Consider the following 15,976-nt stretch of genomic DNA (forward strand, 5'->3'; position numbering starts at 1 on the left):
ACAACAGTGCGCAACGACTTTAAAAAAAACATCACTTCGGATTTTCTGTGCGCAACTTAGATTTTCTGTGCGCAGGGACCACTTCAGCACTGCGCATTTGCGCACGTGCGCAGTAGGGTTGTTCAGATTTGAAAAATTGTCAGGAAACTTCGACCATTGTGATCCAAATGATGGTGTAGTACACAAAAACACTTTTATGAGCAATTTTGGCCATTTTCATTGTGATCTTCTATTTCCTCAAAGCCCCCAAAGATCCGAGGCCAATTCTCCTAATTATTGGGGATTCCCCAGACTGTGTTTACCTAGCTCATATTGAAAAGCGGTTCTTAGCGGTGATGATTATACCTTGAGTGGAGTTTGCAGTTGAAAATGACCGTCTATATGTGAGAAATATCAAGTTAATATACATATTTTTGACAATTGCACTGAACTACTACGTCAGGCTGACCTTCTGGAATATGTGTTGTAATCTGTAGGCCTACTACTGCAACTAGTCAGGCTGTATCAATGAAACAAATGCATGCATTTCCAGGTGGTTTTTACTTCGTGAATGTTGGTGAAAGATCAGTTAAGTAGGAATGTGATGTGCAATGTCAGTGTCTCCGCCTCAATTCCAGTTCATTTGCAAAATACTGTGTAATCACTTTCTGCCCGAAGACGGCGAAAACGCAGGACTCTGCTGTTCAAACTGTCTAAGAGGTTGCCATAGTGTGGAAGTGTGGAATATGACAAGGATATCTACGGAGTAACATTGTGAAAGCACTACAAGTTCATGATACCAGGCTTGCTCTAAAAACAAGACGAGAGTCAAGTGAGGAAGATGTATGTTTCTGAAACTCAATGAATTTATTGCGAGAACATTTTGCATAATCAAACTTATGAAGCAGATTATGGCAAAAAAATATTCAGCACGCTATAACATTTTCGTGGCTTGCGACAATTGTTATTATTGAAAATATGTTTAGAATTCCAAGTAATTTTTCATCTGTATGCTGAGGATAAGACAATATCACAGCCAATGCTTCATAGTTTGTTCCAAATCTGTCTTCTGTCAACTTTCCATCCAAGTGTATAGCAGCATGATTGGGTAGGTCTTGTTTGAATGATTCAAATATATCATGCGAAACCCAAGGCCATTAGCCGCTCTATGTCTTTTTATACTTGATCTGGATAGCACAAAGTCGTTAATATCCTATCTGCATGCATGTATGAAAGCACTAAGTAGCATAGTTGCTTGGTTATCAGTCGATTTTAGACGGTCCAGCACATCAGTAATATGTTTGTGATCTAACAAGTTTCTTGGAGCTTGATGTTGAATAAATGAAGGATATTTGATTGCAGCATCATATTTAGAGGGTCGAGTACTGGTTTCCTCCCCAGATGACGAGGACATTAAGGTGACAAATTGTCGTAAACTGACTATTGCGTTGAATAACTAACTGAAGCTTTATTAAAGCAAAGGTAACCAATGTGGCTTTAAGCAACATAGAACACATCTGACAGTAGAACAGAAGAGAATAGAATGACACGGTAACGATAAGGCGACACTGTACTGTACAACGTAACTAATCAGAGAAAAGTAATTATTGCCTAATTGCGGATCACCACATTCTACCCCCCTTGCATTTTGTAAATTCACATATAAAAATGACACAAAAATATCAATGACTAACCAAATTACCATACCGATCCGGCTGGCGCCTAACTCTAGTTGAACGCCGAAGCTCGACGTCTAGATTTCTACTCGAATCATCTGGTACATCCTCTGAATGGTTAGATTCTTGAGGCTCTTCATCAGATGACTTCAACTCAACGTTAGAAACTTCGCGACTTGGCTCGTGGCCATCGATATCAACAGAACAAGGTTCAGCTTGTTTCGTTTCAGGATTAGTCGACGGTGTTTCTTCTCCAGTAGGAAAACGGGCCAAATCGTTGAGTGAGACGTTGGACTCGCGGCCGTTAGGAGAACGAACACGTGCGTAAGTCGGGTTGGCTTCAATAAGTTCGACCTCAGAACATAGTTCGTCGCCCTTGTTTCTGACGAATTTGCGTAAGAAAACTGGTCCCGGTGTCAATAGCCAGGATGGCACGCTATTCCCCACCATACTTTTTCTTGGAAAGGAAAAAAATCGGTCATGCGGTGTTGAATTAGTTGACGTGCAAAGTAGCGATCGAACTGAATGTAGCGCATGAGGAAGGGCGTCAGCCCAACATGATTCTGAGACTCCGGTTGATTTCAAAATGAGTTTGATAGTTCGCCATAATGTTTGATTAAGGCGTTCGCACTGCGAATTTCCTGTTGGGTGGTAAGGCGTAGTGAAGCTTGTTGCAACCCCGCGAGAATGTAAATAATCCTTGACTTCCTTGGACACGAAAGCGGTGCCTCGGTCACTGTGAACGTATCCCGGAAGTCCAAAAACAGCGAATAGTGTCGACAAACACGAAACGACGGTTAGCGCGGAAGTGTTGCGACATGGAAAGGCGAACGGAAAACGACTATATTCGTCTATGACAACGAACATGAAAGGGGATTTGTTAGATTTCAAAGGCCCTTTGAAGTCTACGTTGATTCTTTCCCAAGGTCTCGTTGCTTTCACAAGCACTTGCGGATTGCATTTGTAAAAATTTGGTTTGATTTGAGCACAAATGCGGCAACGAGCGCAGGTCTCACGGACGTCATTTAGGGAGAACGAGAGATTTTTAGAACGAACGAAATGATGGAGCCTTGTGACTCCTGGATGACCCAGAGTGTCGTGTATGCGATTTAGATTAGAACCCAACTCACAGGGTGAAATCGATGCGCAATACGAAGATGTGGTCCGCGAAAACATATCAGCCGCAACATTCAGTGCCCCCGGTTTGTGTACGATATCATACGAAAATTGACCGAGTTCGACACGCCACAGCTGGATTTTGGTATTTTTGATTTTACCTTTAGATTTGCCGTCAAACATGAACGCGACAGATCTCTGGTCAGTAACAAGAGTGAAATGTCTGCCATGTAAAAAATGAGCCCATTTACGAACTGCCGCGATAATTGAGGACGCTTCTTTCTCAACAGAGGAGTAGCGTATTTCACTTGGCGATAGTGCTTTTGACATGAACGCGACCGGTCGACCGTTTTGACTAAGGATAGCTGCAATGGCTGCATTAGAAGCATCACACTCTATTGTGAACGGACTTGTCTCGTCGATCCTACCAAGAGAAGCGTCAACTAACTCGCGTTTTAAATCGTTAAATGCGATAGATGCATTTTCGGAAAGCGGAAATTTTTCGACTGAATACAAAGGACGGATTTTGTCGGAAAAGTTGGGCAACCATTTGGCATAGTAGGCAAACATGCCACACACTCGTTTTAGTTCTGGGTTGTTGCGTGGCGGCAATAAATCGATTAACGGCTTTAGTCTTTCTGGGTCCGGTTTGATCACGCCATGCGACACGCGATAACCGAGCAAGTCTATTTCCGTAGAACGGATGATCGACTTCGAATGATTGAAAGTGAGGCTGAATCGCTGAGCAGCATTGAGAAACGCGTCGAGATTCCGATCGTGATCGTCCTTATCCATACCGCAAACAGTAATATTATCCAGATAAGCGAAGGTGCCGGTGAGCTTGTTGTCTTTTATGACGTTGTCTATTATTCTTTGAAATGCCGAAACTCCGTTGGTGACTCCAAATGGCAATCGACGGTATTGGTAAAGATTTCCAGCGGCTTCGAATGCCGTATACGGACGGTCATCAGGTGATAGTGCCACTTGATAATACGCGGACTTCAGATCTAACGTACTGAAAACTTTGAAACGGGCGATGTTGTTGACTTGGTCATCGATCCTTGGTAAAGGATAGGCGTCTAGTAAGGTATACCTGTTGACCGTCTGAGAGAAGTCGATGACCATGCGCTTCTTGTGTCGACCGTCATTTACAACAAGAACCTGTGCTCGCCAAGGCGATGAGGACGGCTCGATGATTCCTTCCTTCTCGAGTTTCGCAACTTCCGCTTTAATGAAATGTAGATCGGCTTCGCTGTATCTTCTGGATTCATCACTAAAACTCAAATTCATCACTAAAACCTGTGCTCGCAGAGTCACAGATGCTGAAATAGGTTTGTCACTGATCTCAGTTGGAATCTGTGCCTGGCTTCTTTCAAAGATCTCATATTTTCCTGCGAGTTGTGAGCTGCGAGAATGCTGTTGGTCCTCATAAAATGAGACGTCTTCATTCTTCTAAGTGAATTGCGTCGCAATGTCCCACAACTTATCGAGTTTATCACAAAATGCTTGGCGCTTTTCCCCAACATCACCTGACCGATCCATGTTCTTTTTGGGATCATATCAAGTGTGATGAACTTTTCGCAGCATCGAAACAATGTCCTGCATTTCTCCCATAGGTATTCTTGCCACATTCCATACTTTGGCAACCTCTTTAACAGTTTGAAGAAAAAATTCCTGTGTTGTGGTATTCTTGGGGCAGTTTTCTTTCAGACATAGCAAATACTGTAGAAGCTGACGTAGAGTCAGAAACTTGGAGTGACTAATACACTCAGATAAATATCTGATCAAATACAGACCCGACTTCGATCATGTTTTGGTGGATCCGGCACAACCTTTCCCCGCTTTTGTTCAGACATTCTTCTTCAACTAAGTTGCACTATACCATCAAATGAGATAACTTTTTTATTTTACAGATGAACTAAAATTGAGACAAATATTACTGACATTACATATTACACAGCTTTCAATAACATTTACTGGCAAAAAAACTAGCTGCAAATAACTGCCTTAGTTCTCGACTTGTAACCCAACGGCGCACACTCGATGTACGGTCCATAACAAACAAGTGTCACCCGTGCAACTAATACATGCCTCCCATGAACACGATAGACAGGTTTTGACAAGGATAACGGAGATACATCTGACATTTACTAGCCAGCAATCAAGTACAGTTTTGTAAACAGATATATTACCTGGCAATTTCCCATCTCTACACGACCGTTTTCAACGGCTAAATTCACAAATCCTACGAACTGGCTACACGGACAACACTACAGAGCAGTACTTCAGGATAAGATCAAGGTAAACACTCTGGCATATCAGCTGTAGTAAGGAGAAATGGCCCCCGGATCTTCGGGGGCTTTGAGGAAATAGAAGATCACGATGAAGTTAACCAAAATTGCTCAAAAAAGTGTTTTTGTGTACTAAACCATCATTTGGATGACAATGGTCGAAGTTTCCGGACAATTTTTTAAATCTGAACAACCCTAGCTGCGCAGCTTAGAGGGAACATTGCTCATGAAGTACCGTAGTTTGAAAAAGTAGGTTAAGACCAGGTTTTGCAGACGTTTCTTAGTCAATTGGATATTGAAATCTACTCGTTTAAGCAGAAAATGAACGGTCTGAAAAGTACTCGAGTAGTATGAAGAAATGAGTTAAACTTTACTTTGTATACATCTGTTAGTCAATTGTATACTGTATCTACAAGCTGCTGACGATTACTCCTGATATGTATCAAATAAAAATATTTCTAATTTTATTCAATTGTATATATGAGCATTCGGATCACAAGATGAATCTCCGTAACAAAGGAATAATGACTATTATTACTTCAAAAACGTGATGCTTTTTGCGATATCCTCAAGTAGGTTTTGCCTACTTTCACAACTTCAGAAGGCCTGACTTCAGAGTCAGTTTTAGAACCTGCCTGAATTGACTTGAAAAATTTAGAAATGACTTCGGGACTTGATTAAAAATTTGCAATGACTTGAAGATAGTGACCTGATCCCAACTCTAGCTCGTACTATGAAGTATTCACCTTTATTTGATACTGCGAGACCACCTCCGATCACAATGTTCATCACGTAGGCACACTGGTACATCAGTTTCGTCTGAATATTAAGCCATGCTACTGGTATTGGCCAAAACCTGTACAGTATGCACACATTTCACGTGCAAAAGAGGTCTCGATAAAAAACTTTTCACTACGTTAACGCCAGTTCCTGAAGAAAGATTGCTGGCGAACCGTTTGTTTACGTCGATTTCATACCTGTAGTGAAGCATGACTCGCGACGCGCTCAAACGCAGAGCTCACTGGAGTTTCCAATCATTGTATATATATCATTGGTCTAATGGTACATTTCAAATGTCATGTCCTATAACACGCTGGGCTTCAGAACTATAATATTACAGAGATTTGGTGACTCGGAACGAGGAAGATCCACGGGCTTCCATTACAAGGGATCTCGTTGCTGACAATGTTAGACTAAGTCGATATTGACAAAGTTATGTTGTTACAAACTACATTTCTGCGTTTAGCAAATACATGACCACTATCAAGAATATGAAACTGTGATGCCTGATTGCCTGAAATGCCTGCCATCAAACAATCTGTTGGGGTTGCTAGCATCCCGGTGCGATTTTGTGATATGACAATAAGGGGGGCGCGAAAATTTTCACTGTCATAAAGGGGGGCGTGTCTAAAAAAGGTTGAGAACCACTGTACTAGATGATTGATGCAAATCATAGGTAAGGTGGCCTACATAAAATAATTAAAAGTCAAGAAGTTTCAGCCAAACAGCGTAGGATTTGGCCTAAGGCCAGCTCTTCAAAAATGAAAATGCGTCAAAAAAGCCACTTGTTCGTTCTAGTGTTAAACACCAGCTCCGATAGCACTAGCCGACAGAGGTGTGTGTTTGAGAACCTTTTGGACACCAGTGGTCCTTCAACGTTTACGACCACTACCCAAATCTGAGTGGTATTACCATCACGCGACTTAAGCCTCACTTATCAGAATCAATGCATGTCTGATGCTAGAATACTTCACTTTTCATAGGCATGTCCAAAATAGTGAAGATGCAGACAAGCAGCTGTACGCAACGGAGTTCTATGAAACATGATTAATTACAATACTAATAATAATCGTTGATGTCGAATGATATTCATCGTTCAGGTCAGCAAATCTCACGGCTCAGTGAAATTGGTCTACGTCACACTTTCCCTTTGGTCAAAGGCAATTTGACGGTAATTTTTGACCGGCTTGTCGAGCATTAAAATTGATTAAACGGGTTTCAATCGAAAGCTACCGCGGTACTGATTGCGAAAATATAAATTCGAATCTGCTCGTGGCCCTCGAACCCCCCAAAATCTGCTTCGAATGTTGCATTGTAACGGAGTTTTGTATTGTGACGCAACCATGCCGTCTGGGAGCAGGTGAGGAGCAAAGTAAACCGCAAGCGTATTGGCCATTATTGCGCAACCAATTGTGCATTCACTTCACTCTCTCACTCTCGTGCGCGCTTGTTCCTGAGCTGCTCAGACGGCATGGCTGCGTGGGGGTTCCAGAATCTCGAGCAGAATAGAATTTATATTTTCACAACCAGCACCGCGGTAGCTTTCGATTGATAACCGTTTCATCAAATTTAATGCTCGACAAGTCGGTCAAAAACTACCGTCAAATTGCCTTTGACCAAATGGAAAGTGTGACGTAGACCAATTTCATTGAGCCGTGAGATTTGCTTGTGTCCACACCATATAGGACACTATTATTAGAGAGAAGCAGACATGGCGGCGCTTGTATGACAATACTCTTCTCAAATCCACATTATATCCTCGTCATTATCGGCGAGAAATGGCTTTGAAGTGACATTGCTGTCGTTAAAAAAACATTCATTAAATACGATTTATTCCTTGTATATGTGGAATTGTGGATAAATGGGCGAATAATGTATCGATTCAGCAATCCGGCCCGCCAAGTACTAAACTTTCCTATATCCGGCCCGCCGACTGGAGAAGTTGCCCGCCCCTGCTGTATAACATGTGGCTATCCCAGCAAACACAAAACTTATTAAAGATATTTTTTAAAGATCTTCCATGAGTTCAAAAGATGTCCTTCAATGAAGTGCAAAATATATACATTTGTCGACAGAAATGGATATATATAAGATGTCCTGTAGGACATCCTCAAAGATATCCTGATAGACATCCTCAAAGATATCCTGATAAACATCCTCAAAGATATCCTGATGGAGATCCTCAAAGATATCCTGATAAACATCCTCAACGATATCCTATAAGATATTTTTTGTACAATTCGACCCTGTGTGACCCTGAACCCTGGTTGGCTAAACCTGCTATATGCTGCACTTCACACATGAACGAATACGAATCGTCAGTTTTACAAATCATGTATGGCTTTTTGTTCTGTATTGTACCAGTTCAAAACACAAAAAAATGCACTGGACTAGACCTCGACGAAGACAGTTCAAAATACAAAAAAAATGCACTTGACTAGACCTCGACGAAAAATTGGAATAAAAATGGATGATGAATGAAGGTAAAATAACAGTCCCTGACATAACATACGTTAGCAAGAAGTAGGCCTTTTTGTTCAGAAGGAAAACTAATTGCCAATTTTAAAAATCAGCATGTATATGGCTTTCTGTTCTGTATGAAATCAGTACAAAACACGAAAAAAAACATGGATGAAGAAAATACGTTAGCAAGAATTGGGCCTTGATACAGAACTGTGCAATCACTTCAGCCAATACTTCTGCCTCCTCGATAACAGTCTTGCTCCTGTTTTCTCCTTTCTCGTCGTCCTATAACATAAATGAATTGATTACTTTGATTGATTAGCAGTAGAGCAAAAGTCATTATATGTGTTTGGTTGTGAGTAATGTGGGACGGTCATGTCACGTCACATTCATCCAAGGATTCCGAACCGTCTTCAGGAAGTCACGACGAACTTGGTGGAGTGTGACAGCCAAGTCAAACATTACCATATACTTCGAAGAAATTGTCGATTTAACTCTGCGTGCCAAATTTGGCTTAATTCCAACATATGAAACTAATAAACCAGGGGTTCTCAGCCATCTTTTGGCCGTGGCTCATCTTTGGGTTTGAAAATGTTCTCGAGACCCATCTCTTACCACAGAGTAGAGTCGTAGTCCTTTTCAATGTGTGGTAATCGCCCCCACCAATTTGCATATTTCTCTATTATAAGCACCTTTTTATCTTACTAATCATATTTAAATGTAGACCTACAGGGACAAAAAATCGCGTAAAGCACGACAAAAATCTACTTCAACAAACGACCAACAAAGTAATTTTGGGTTCAGTCGAGCTCCCCTAATTGGGTGTTTGGAGTGTGATGGCCCTGGAAGATCGTATAACTCATCGTTATCGTTCTGGGCCAGCTTCAAACATTTCTTTGGTGAACGGGATACTATAGCTAGCTGTAAAATGTACCTAATATATATACCAGCGAAGTTTCAAATCCCTAATTTTGTATCTCAATGATTTGACTTCTACACGTTGGAATTGAGCCATATTTGCCATGCATCTTGTTCACCACCGAAATAGCCGACCCAATGCTCCCTCTAATTTTTGACGAGTCTGCACACACTCACCAACTCACAGTAGTGCTTAACGACTAAAAAAAATGACATCACTTCAGATTTTTTCTGAGCGCAGAGACCAACTAAGCACTGTGCAATTGCGCAGTGCAGCTTAGAGGGAACATGGGTCAGGCAATAGCAATCTGAGCCCCCCACGCGGTACGAATGCGACCAGTTGAGGATGAACTTGCTTCACGTGTAGAAATGTGAATTGAAAGGAGTTTGAAATGAGTGACGAATTATTGGCAAAAAAGTTTTGGAGACATTGGTTCCACCGCTAAATCTGAGCAAGTGCAACGAGATGATCAAAAATGTATGCAAGCAAGACCAACAATTTTGACAAAATTAAATGACTATAAATTTTTTTTAAATTACATCACGTCAAAGTTTGGGAACCACTGGTATAGTGTTCTGAAGATGAATGGTAGCGGCCCTGGAGGTAGCAACGATTCACTTACTGTCAAATGATATGATAAAGAACGCAGCTGTCACACAGACGTCAGATTCATAAACAAAATTACCTTGCGAGCTCCAATAACAGGTAGAAATCGTCCCACTTTGGTTGTAATTGTTGTACTCTCCGCAGTAGGATGAGCCACTTTAAATGCTCCTTCAAAGATAATATAAGTAGATCAGGGGCTGCATTACAAAACAATGCGGCAAATCGGAATCTCCGCCAGCGGTAACAATCTCTTTCGAATGTGATCACCCCATAGTGTCAAAATTGGTATTTCAAAACATTCCAGACTCAACACGGAGTTGCGCAATCAACGCACTTGTTTGTGATTTTGCCATGTCGGCAATGTCAGTAGAAGATGACTTCAAACGAGGGCTTATAAGGCTGTGTGGTCAGCAACGATTTGCAATTTAGCTGCGATGATCTTTCACAGAAGGGAAGAAGAAGGGAAAGCAAAATACCCTAACTCTGTAAAAATGCTCTCGAAGGCATTGTTATCGAGGGTTTTGTAATCTCAATTGTAATATCAGTAACAACTTACGTGTAATAGTCTTGTAAAGAGTAAAATTTTGAAAACTTCTTTTTTGTCTATTTTTGCTTCTTTGACCTTTTAGGCTGAACAATTGCCACACATCTTTTACAGCTATGCTCGTCATGATATTTCTGACCGTTGAAGCCAATTGTTCACCGTGAAGTCCTTTCAAAGCAGATACCTGTAGTACAAAATACAAATGGCTCTGCCTTACGATAGTGGTGTGTACCAGAATGAAAAATAACTAGATCAGCCCAAAAATAAGTAGGGTTTCGATATTTTTCGAATTCACTAATATAGCATCAATTCATTATGGTAAAGTACATGCATAAATGACGATTATACCCCCAAACCCCCCTCTGGCTACGCGCCTGCATAAACATCAAATAACTTGATGGAACGTTAATCTTGACGAGAGGTTAGATCAGGGTGGGCAACTTCTCCAGTCGGCAGGCCGGATATAGGAAAATTAAGTACTTGGGCACCGTATTGCTGAATCGATGCATTATTCGTCCATTTATCCACAAGGAATATATCGTATTTAATGAATGTATTTTAACGACAGCAATGTCACTTCAAAGCCATTTCTCGCCGATAATGGCGAATACAATGTGGATTTGAGAATAACATTGTCATGTAGGCAATCTCGATATTGAATTCATGCGGCCTGCGTCCTCTACCAAATTCGAAAAGTGGCCTGCAACCCATTTTAAGTTGGCGCCCCTGGCATAAGCGGTGCCTTACAAAAACCTAGAAGTGTGCCGTGCTACAAGTCGGCGGTTACGGAATCAAAAATAGGAAATATCAGCCTGCTGATCATTGTAGTCGACAAAAATCATGATTACCACAGACCACATTAGGTTTGATTGCATCGACAATGCCGATAACGCAAGTCTTCTCGCTTCAACGAACTTACGCGTAAGCTCCACTCTCGCAACGCTGCGCATACACGTATATAATAAGTTAATAACATAGTCACTAAAATTTGACGTAGTAAGGAATTAGTGGGGAATCTCGGCAAACTGGGGCTGGGCATTATCATGTAGGACAGAAAACTGTCGGCGGGCCGGACAATATCACTTCGCGGGCCGTATGCTGCCCGCCCCTGGGTTAGATAGTCCGGCTAAGTTTGCTCTAATCGACAAAATCATACCAGTTCAGACTTCTTGCAATCGCGGTCAGTCAAGTTCTTTTCCAGTTGTGCCAGCTGAGATACGGTTTGACAGGGGTTTTCAATAAGATATTCAAGCAAGATTGGTGCTGTTGTACTGTGTTCATTTCTTGAGTCGTTGATGATGTGACCTTTAATTAGATCCATCATCTGGTTCATCTGCAACTTGATGTCTTTACGCATCAAAGAAATAGAGTGGTAACTGTGTGCAGATGTTGGAGTTGATGAAGAACATGGAGGAGCTAAAAAATTATTTGAATTCAAGAAAACTGGATTGATCATATGCGATAAACTCACCATTACTTTGTGATAGGCCTTGTTGTTGACAGTCAGAATTTTGCAGTTCAACATTGCTTACAAATGAAGGATCGTCTGGAAAATAGAGCGACTCTATTGCTTAAATTCGAGAATGAATCAAAGTGTTACGAGCTTACTGCATTGGTTGATTCCCTGCAACTGGCCGCTACATTCAATGTTGGGATCATGCTGTTCTTGAACACTCTCCTCACTTGAAGATGGCAAACTTGCATTTGAAGCATCATTAACAAGAGCACTCTTGCTTGTCACACTTTCATCGCCAGAATCAGGAGGTGACCGCACTCTTGGAGTTGGTATAGGCATGCCTTGTGTCTGAATACTTGGATTACGTTTTTTCTTTGAAGGAACAGCATCATCTACAAAGTATGAAAGTTATACATATGTCACTTCTGCGTATAACATATTAGGCAGAATAACAGTGTAGGCCAGGGGTTCTCAACACGCGGCCCGCAGAGGTATATTTTGTGGCCCGCGGCCTCTTTCATTACGAACACAATTACTACTGGCCCAGCATTGTTGCATATTAATTTAGCTACTTAGCTCTCTTATCGCACCGTCGCTGTTTCGTTTGAATACCCATTCGTTGACGTGTTCTGGTCTCTTGATATGTTCTCGAGTTTAGATTGTTATTGTTCTGAATCAGTATTGGTATGGACCTTTAATTTTTCACTAGTCTGCGTGCACTCACCAACTCACCGCGCGCTCCCTTGGACAACCGTGCGTAACGACTGAAAGAAAGGTCATCAGGTCATCAATTCGGCTTTTTTTGTGCGCGGCACAGATTTTCTGTGCGTGGCGACTTTGTCAGCAGTGTGCGGCCACGCACGCGCGCAGCTTGAATTTGGTGAATTTGCTTTCTCATATATAAATGGAAAACCCATATTTGTCGAAGAACAGTTGTCGTAACGAAGCGTAGAAGCTTAAAACGATACGACTAAGCAAAAGTTTATTCTAGGTTACATATCACCTGATCTTAGAAAAAACGTTACTACCTAGGCGTCAAGCCCAGTAATCCGTTGTTCGAGGAATTACTAAAATTGCCGACGACGTTACAGACGCTTTGGAATATCGCTAAACCCAAGAAATCTGCTAGAGAAGGTGTGATTTCACTAATACTTTAACATACTGTGCGAATATTCGCTGTTTCCGGGACTTAGCAGCAATGTTTCCTCCAAGCTGGGCACGTGCGCAATTGCGCATTGCTGACACGATCTGTGCACACAGAAAATCTAAGTTGCGCACAAAAATCCGAAATGGTGACCTTTTTTCATAGTCTTTATACGCACGGGTGTCCAAGGGTCTGCGCAGTAAGTTGGTGAGTGTGCGCAGAATCGTCAAAATTAGAGGGAACAGCAAGGACAACATTACCTGACAAATTTTGAAGCTAAAGTTGTCCGATTCAACCGTGATCAGAAGAGTAGCCCGTCGACATTTTATCGCATGTTCTGAAACACGTTGCCGCGTATACAACTTTAGCCTAGCATTCGACGAATCCACCGACTTCACAGACATTGCATAGCTAATTTTCTTGGTGCATTTTATCAGAGTGGACATATTTGCAGAAGGAATGCTAGCATGGCAAACGTGGGGAGGTGGCCAGCGAAAAACATCAACTTGACAAAGTTGACTTATGTAACTATTGGTGGAGGGCTCCAGCCATGGAAGGAAAGGACATGGGTTGATTGGTTTGCTCTGAAATGACCCCGAAACGCCAGACTCCTTCTCATTTCATAAACGGCGATAAGCGTCACAGTAATACCGTGTGTAATATTAATAATAAGGTACATATACCGACTTGGAAATGAATGCAATGCACGCTCCATGAAGTGATTTACTTTACGAACGCTGTCCAAGTGACCATTAATGCTTTGAAATGCATAAAAATGGACTAGACGCCCGTATACGACTAATAAATAGGCTCCAGTAGCCTAAATTTGATAGAAGCTTACAAATGCATGGTAATAATGTTTTGCGGCCCGCAGCATCTTTTGCGGGCAAAATGCGGCCCGTTGTACATGCGAAGTTGAGAACCCCTGGTGTAGGCTATACCTTGATTATCAGATGACATGGAATTGTCAAAAAAAATTTTGGCGGCTGACGTTTTCGGTTAGACCGTTGTAGATCCTTATCTGAAGCGGAGGGCAAGCTACTATTGTCTGCAACTGCCCTCATATCACGAAAGGCCTTGACCCATACATCTAAAACAGATGGATAATATAGATGGTAAGTTTCCAGATTTATCAAACTCCTGGATTTTTAAACAGCGCAACTAGATCTAGAATTACTCAAATTTGAAAACTCGCACAAACTTGAAAAAACGATATTGTATCGCACACGCAAACGTAGAACTGCTAATGAAATACTGTACGCAAGTAACTGTATATATAGCTTAGTGGTTCCCAACCTTTTTCGGTGTCAGGGCCAAATTTAGAATTTCAGAGTATATAGTTGGGGCCGCACGAATTCGTGACTGCTTTAGATCAATAAAAAGTTCACAAAATAGAGTAAAATCGAGGAGAACTGCTGCTGGGTTTTGCCTCAGCGTATTCAACCGTGAGTCATGTGTTGTACATCTATTCGTAGATTAGTTATCAATACCTATATACAGTAGTGACATAACGTTAGCACTCTACTCAGAACTTTTCTGCAATCCTAATTAACAACTGCAGACTCCAAGCTAAGCAAGAGAATTTTATAAATATAAATTTTATTTTATATCATAAATCGATTTCTCCAAATTTTTGTCAGGGACGCAAGACGGCTAGCTCGAGGCCGCGGTTGGGAATCACTAGTATAGCTACATGCTACAGTCTCATTTTTGGCATGATTCAAGTCATCCCAACACTGGTACTTAGTAACGGTAAACCTTCACAAATTAAGAGTTGACTTACTGGATGAGCATTTGATACGTATTTTGTACAGAGACCAATTGCCCGTGTCATATTTCACTTGATGATGATGAAACGATCCGTCCCGTCAAATCGGCGATTCTAGCTTGCTTGAACCGTATCCACTCTTTCTGGTACTGCCTACGTCTGTGCTTCCCCCGTCTTATTTTATATCTGGGCATTACCACGTTGTAGCTGAGCTCCCACTACACTATCATAGACAAAAGTACAAGAATATTCGATCACACTGAATGATTTTAGCGACCACCATCTGATGATATTATATAATCCAGCACTGTCACAATAGCTTATATGATATTCGCAAAAGTGCTAACCAAGTTCTATACTTTGTGACATTATACCATACACCAGGGGTTCTCAACCCGCGGGCCGTATGCGGCCCGCAGACGTTTATTTTGCGGCCCGCGACATCTTTCATTAGAAACGCAATTGCCACTGGCACGACGTTCCATATTAATTTAGCTACTTGGCTCTCTTATCGCGCCGTCTATGTCTCGTTTTGTTACTCATTCTTTGATGTGTTCTGGTTTCTTGATATATGTTCGACTATAGATTGTTATTGTTTTGAATCGGTATTCCGCTGGACTCTGGTTCAAGAGAATTCCGTTGTTTAGTACACTTTTAAAGAGTGTTCAACTCAGATACAAGAACAAGGATCGGGAAATTAAACGGCGGGTTTGTAACTGTACTGGGTTTGTAACTCTGTGCGGAACAATCAATTTGTTTTCTCCGATATAAATGGAAAACCGATGTAACATATTTGTTGAATAACAGTTTTCGTAACGAAGCGTAGACACTTTCTTCTGAAGTTATGCGTATCGCCTAATGTTAGAAAAAACATTGCTAGCTAGGTGTCGAGCCCACCAATCTATATGCCGCGGCATTGTTAAAGTTGTCGACGATGTAACCGACGCATGGTTCAAAATTGCTTGCAATATCGATAAACCCATGACATTTGCCAGAGAAAGTGTGATTTCGATAAAACTTTAACAGACTGTGTCAATATTCGCTGCTTCCGGAACTTAACAGCAAGGACAACATCACCTGACAAATTTTGAAGCTACAGTTGTCTGATTCAACCGTGAACAGAAGAGTAACAGAAATTTCAGTCAATCTTTCATCGCATATTCTGAAATACGTTGACGCTTAGACTACTTTAGCCTAGCATCGAACGAATCCTCTGACTCTACAGACATTACGT

The 15,976-nt window shown here is 41.5% G+C and overlaps 4 protein-coding genes and 1 long non-coding RNA gene across 10 annotated transcripts in view; 2 read left to right on the forward strand and 3 right to left on the reverse strand.

Moving 5' to 3' along the window:
• LOC145442337 (serine/threonine-protein kinase polo-like) overlaps positions 1 to 15,976 on the forward strand; it is a 294,599-nt gene that overhangs the window by 143,996 nt on the left and 134,627 nt on the right. The gene's annotated exons all lie outside the window — the stretch shown is intronic.
• Positions 1 to 15,976, reverse strand: part of LOC145443231 (serine/threonine-protein kinase PLK1-like) — a 430,606-nt gene that overhangs the window by 76,393 nt on the left and 338,237 nt on the right. The gene's annotated exons all lie outside the window — the stretch shown is intronic.
• The window catches only part of LOC145436146 (serine/threonine-protein kinase PLK1-like), a 992,061-nt gene that overhangs the window by 14,319 nt on the left and 961,766 nt on the right, over positions 1 to 15,976 (reverse strand). The window lies entirely within an intron of this gene.
• Positions 15 to 5,515, forward strand: LOC145452092 (uncharacterized). Its single transcript, XR_013919206.1, has 2 exons — positions 15 to 105; positions 5,270 to 5,515. It is a non-coding gene; the product is annotated as an uncharacterized LOC145452092 (long non-coding RNA).
• On the reverse strand, positions 8,179 to 14,991 carry LOC145436418 (uncharacterized). 3 transcript variants are annotated; one of them, XM_080313928.1, is made up of 8 exons: positions 14,758 to 14,991; positions 13,916 to 14,064; positions 11,983 to 12,222; positions 11,852 to 11,920; positions 11,531 to 11,790; positions 10,387 to 10,558; positions 9,910 to 9,998; positions 8,179 to 8,590 (listed from the first exon to the last, which is right to left on the reverse strand). In XM_080313928.1, exons 2-8 carry the CDS (start codon positions 13,932 to 13,934, stop codon positions 8,405 to 8,407), a joined length of 1,035 nt encoding a protein of 344 aa, XP_080170054.1. In that variant the 5' UTR covers positions 13,935 to 14,064; positions 14,758 to 14,991; the 3' UTR covers positions 8,179 to 8,404. The 3 variants fall into 3 exon arrangements, with proteins under 3 accessions (XP_080170054.1, XP_080169926.1, XP_080169994.1); XM_080313800.1 differs by having other exon boundaries at positions 11,846 to 11,920; positions 14,758 to 14,988; XM_080313868.1 differs by lacking the exon at positions 14,758 to 14,991 and having other exon boundaries at positions 11,846 to 11,920; positions 13,916 to 14,511.

This window comes from Botryllus schlosseri, chromosome 1, assembly GCF_051294905.1.
Source record: "Botryllus schlosseri isolate E-star chromosome 1, Bs_hap1, whole genome shotgun sequence".
Classification (NCBI taxonomy): domain Eukaryota; kingdom Metazoa; phylum Chordata; class Ascidiacea; order Stolidobranchia; family Styelidae; genus Botryllus; species Botryllus schlosseri.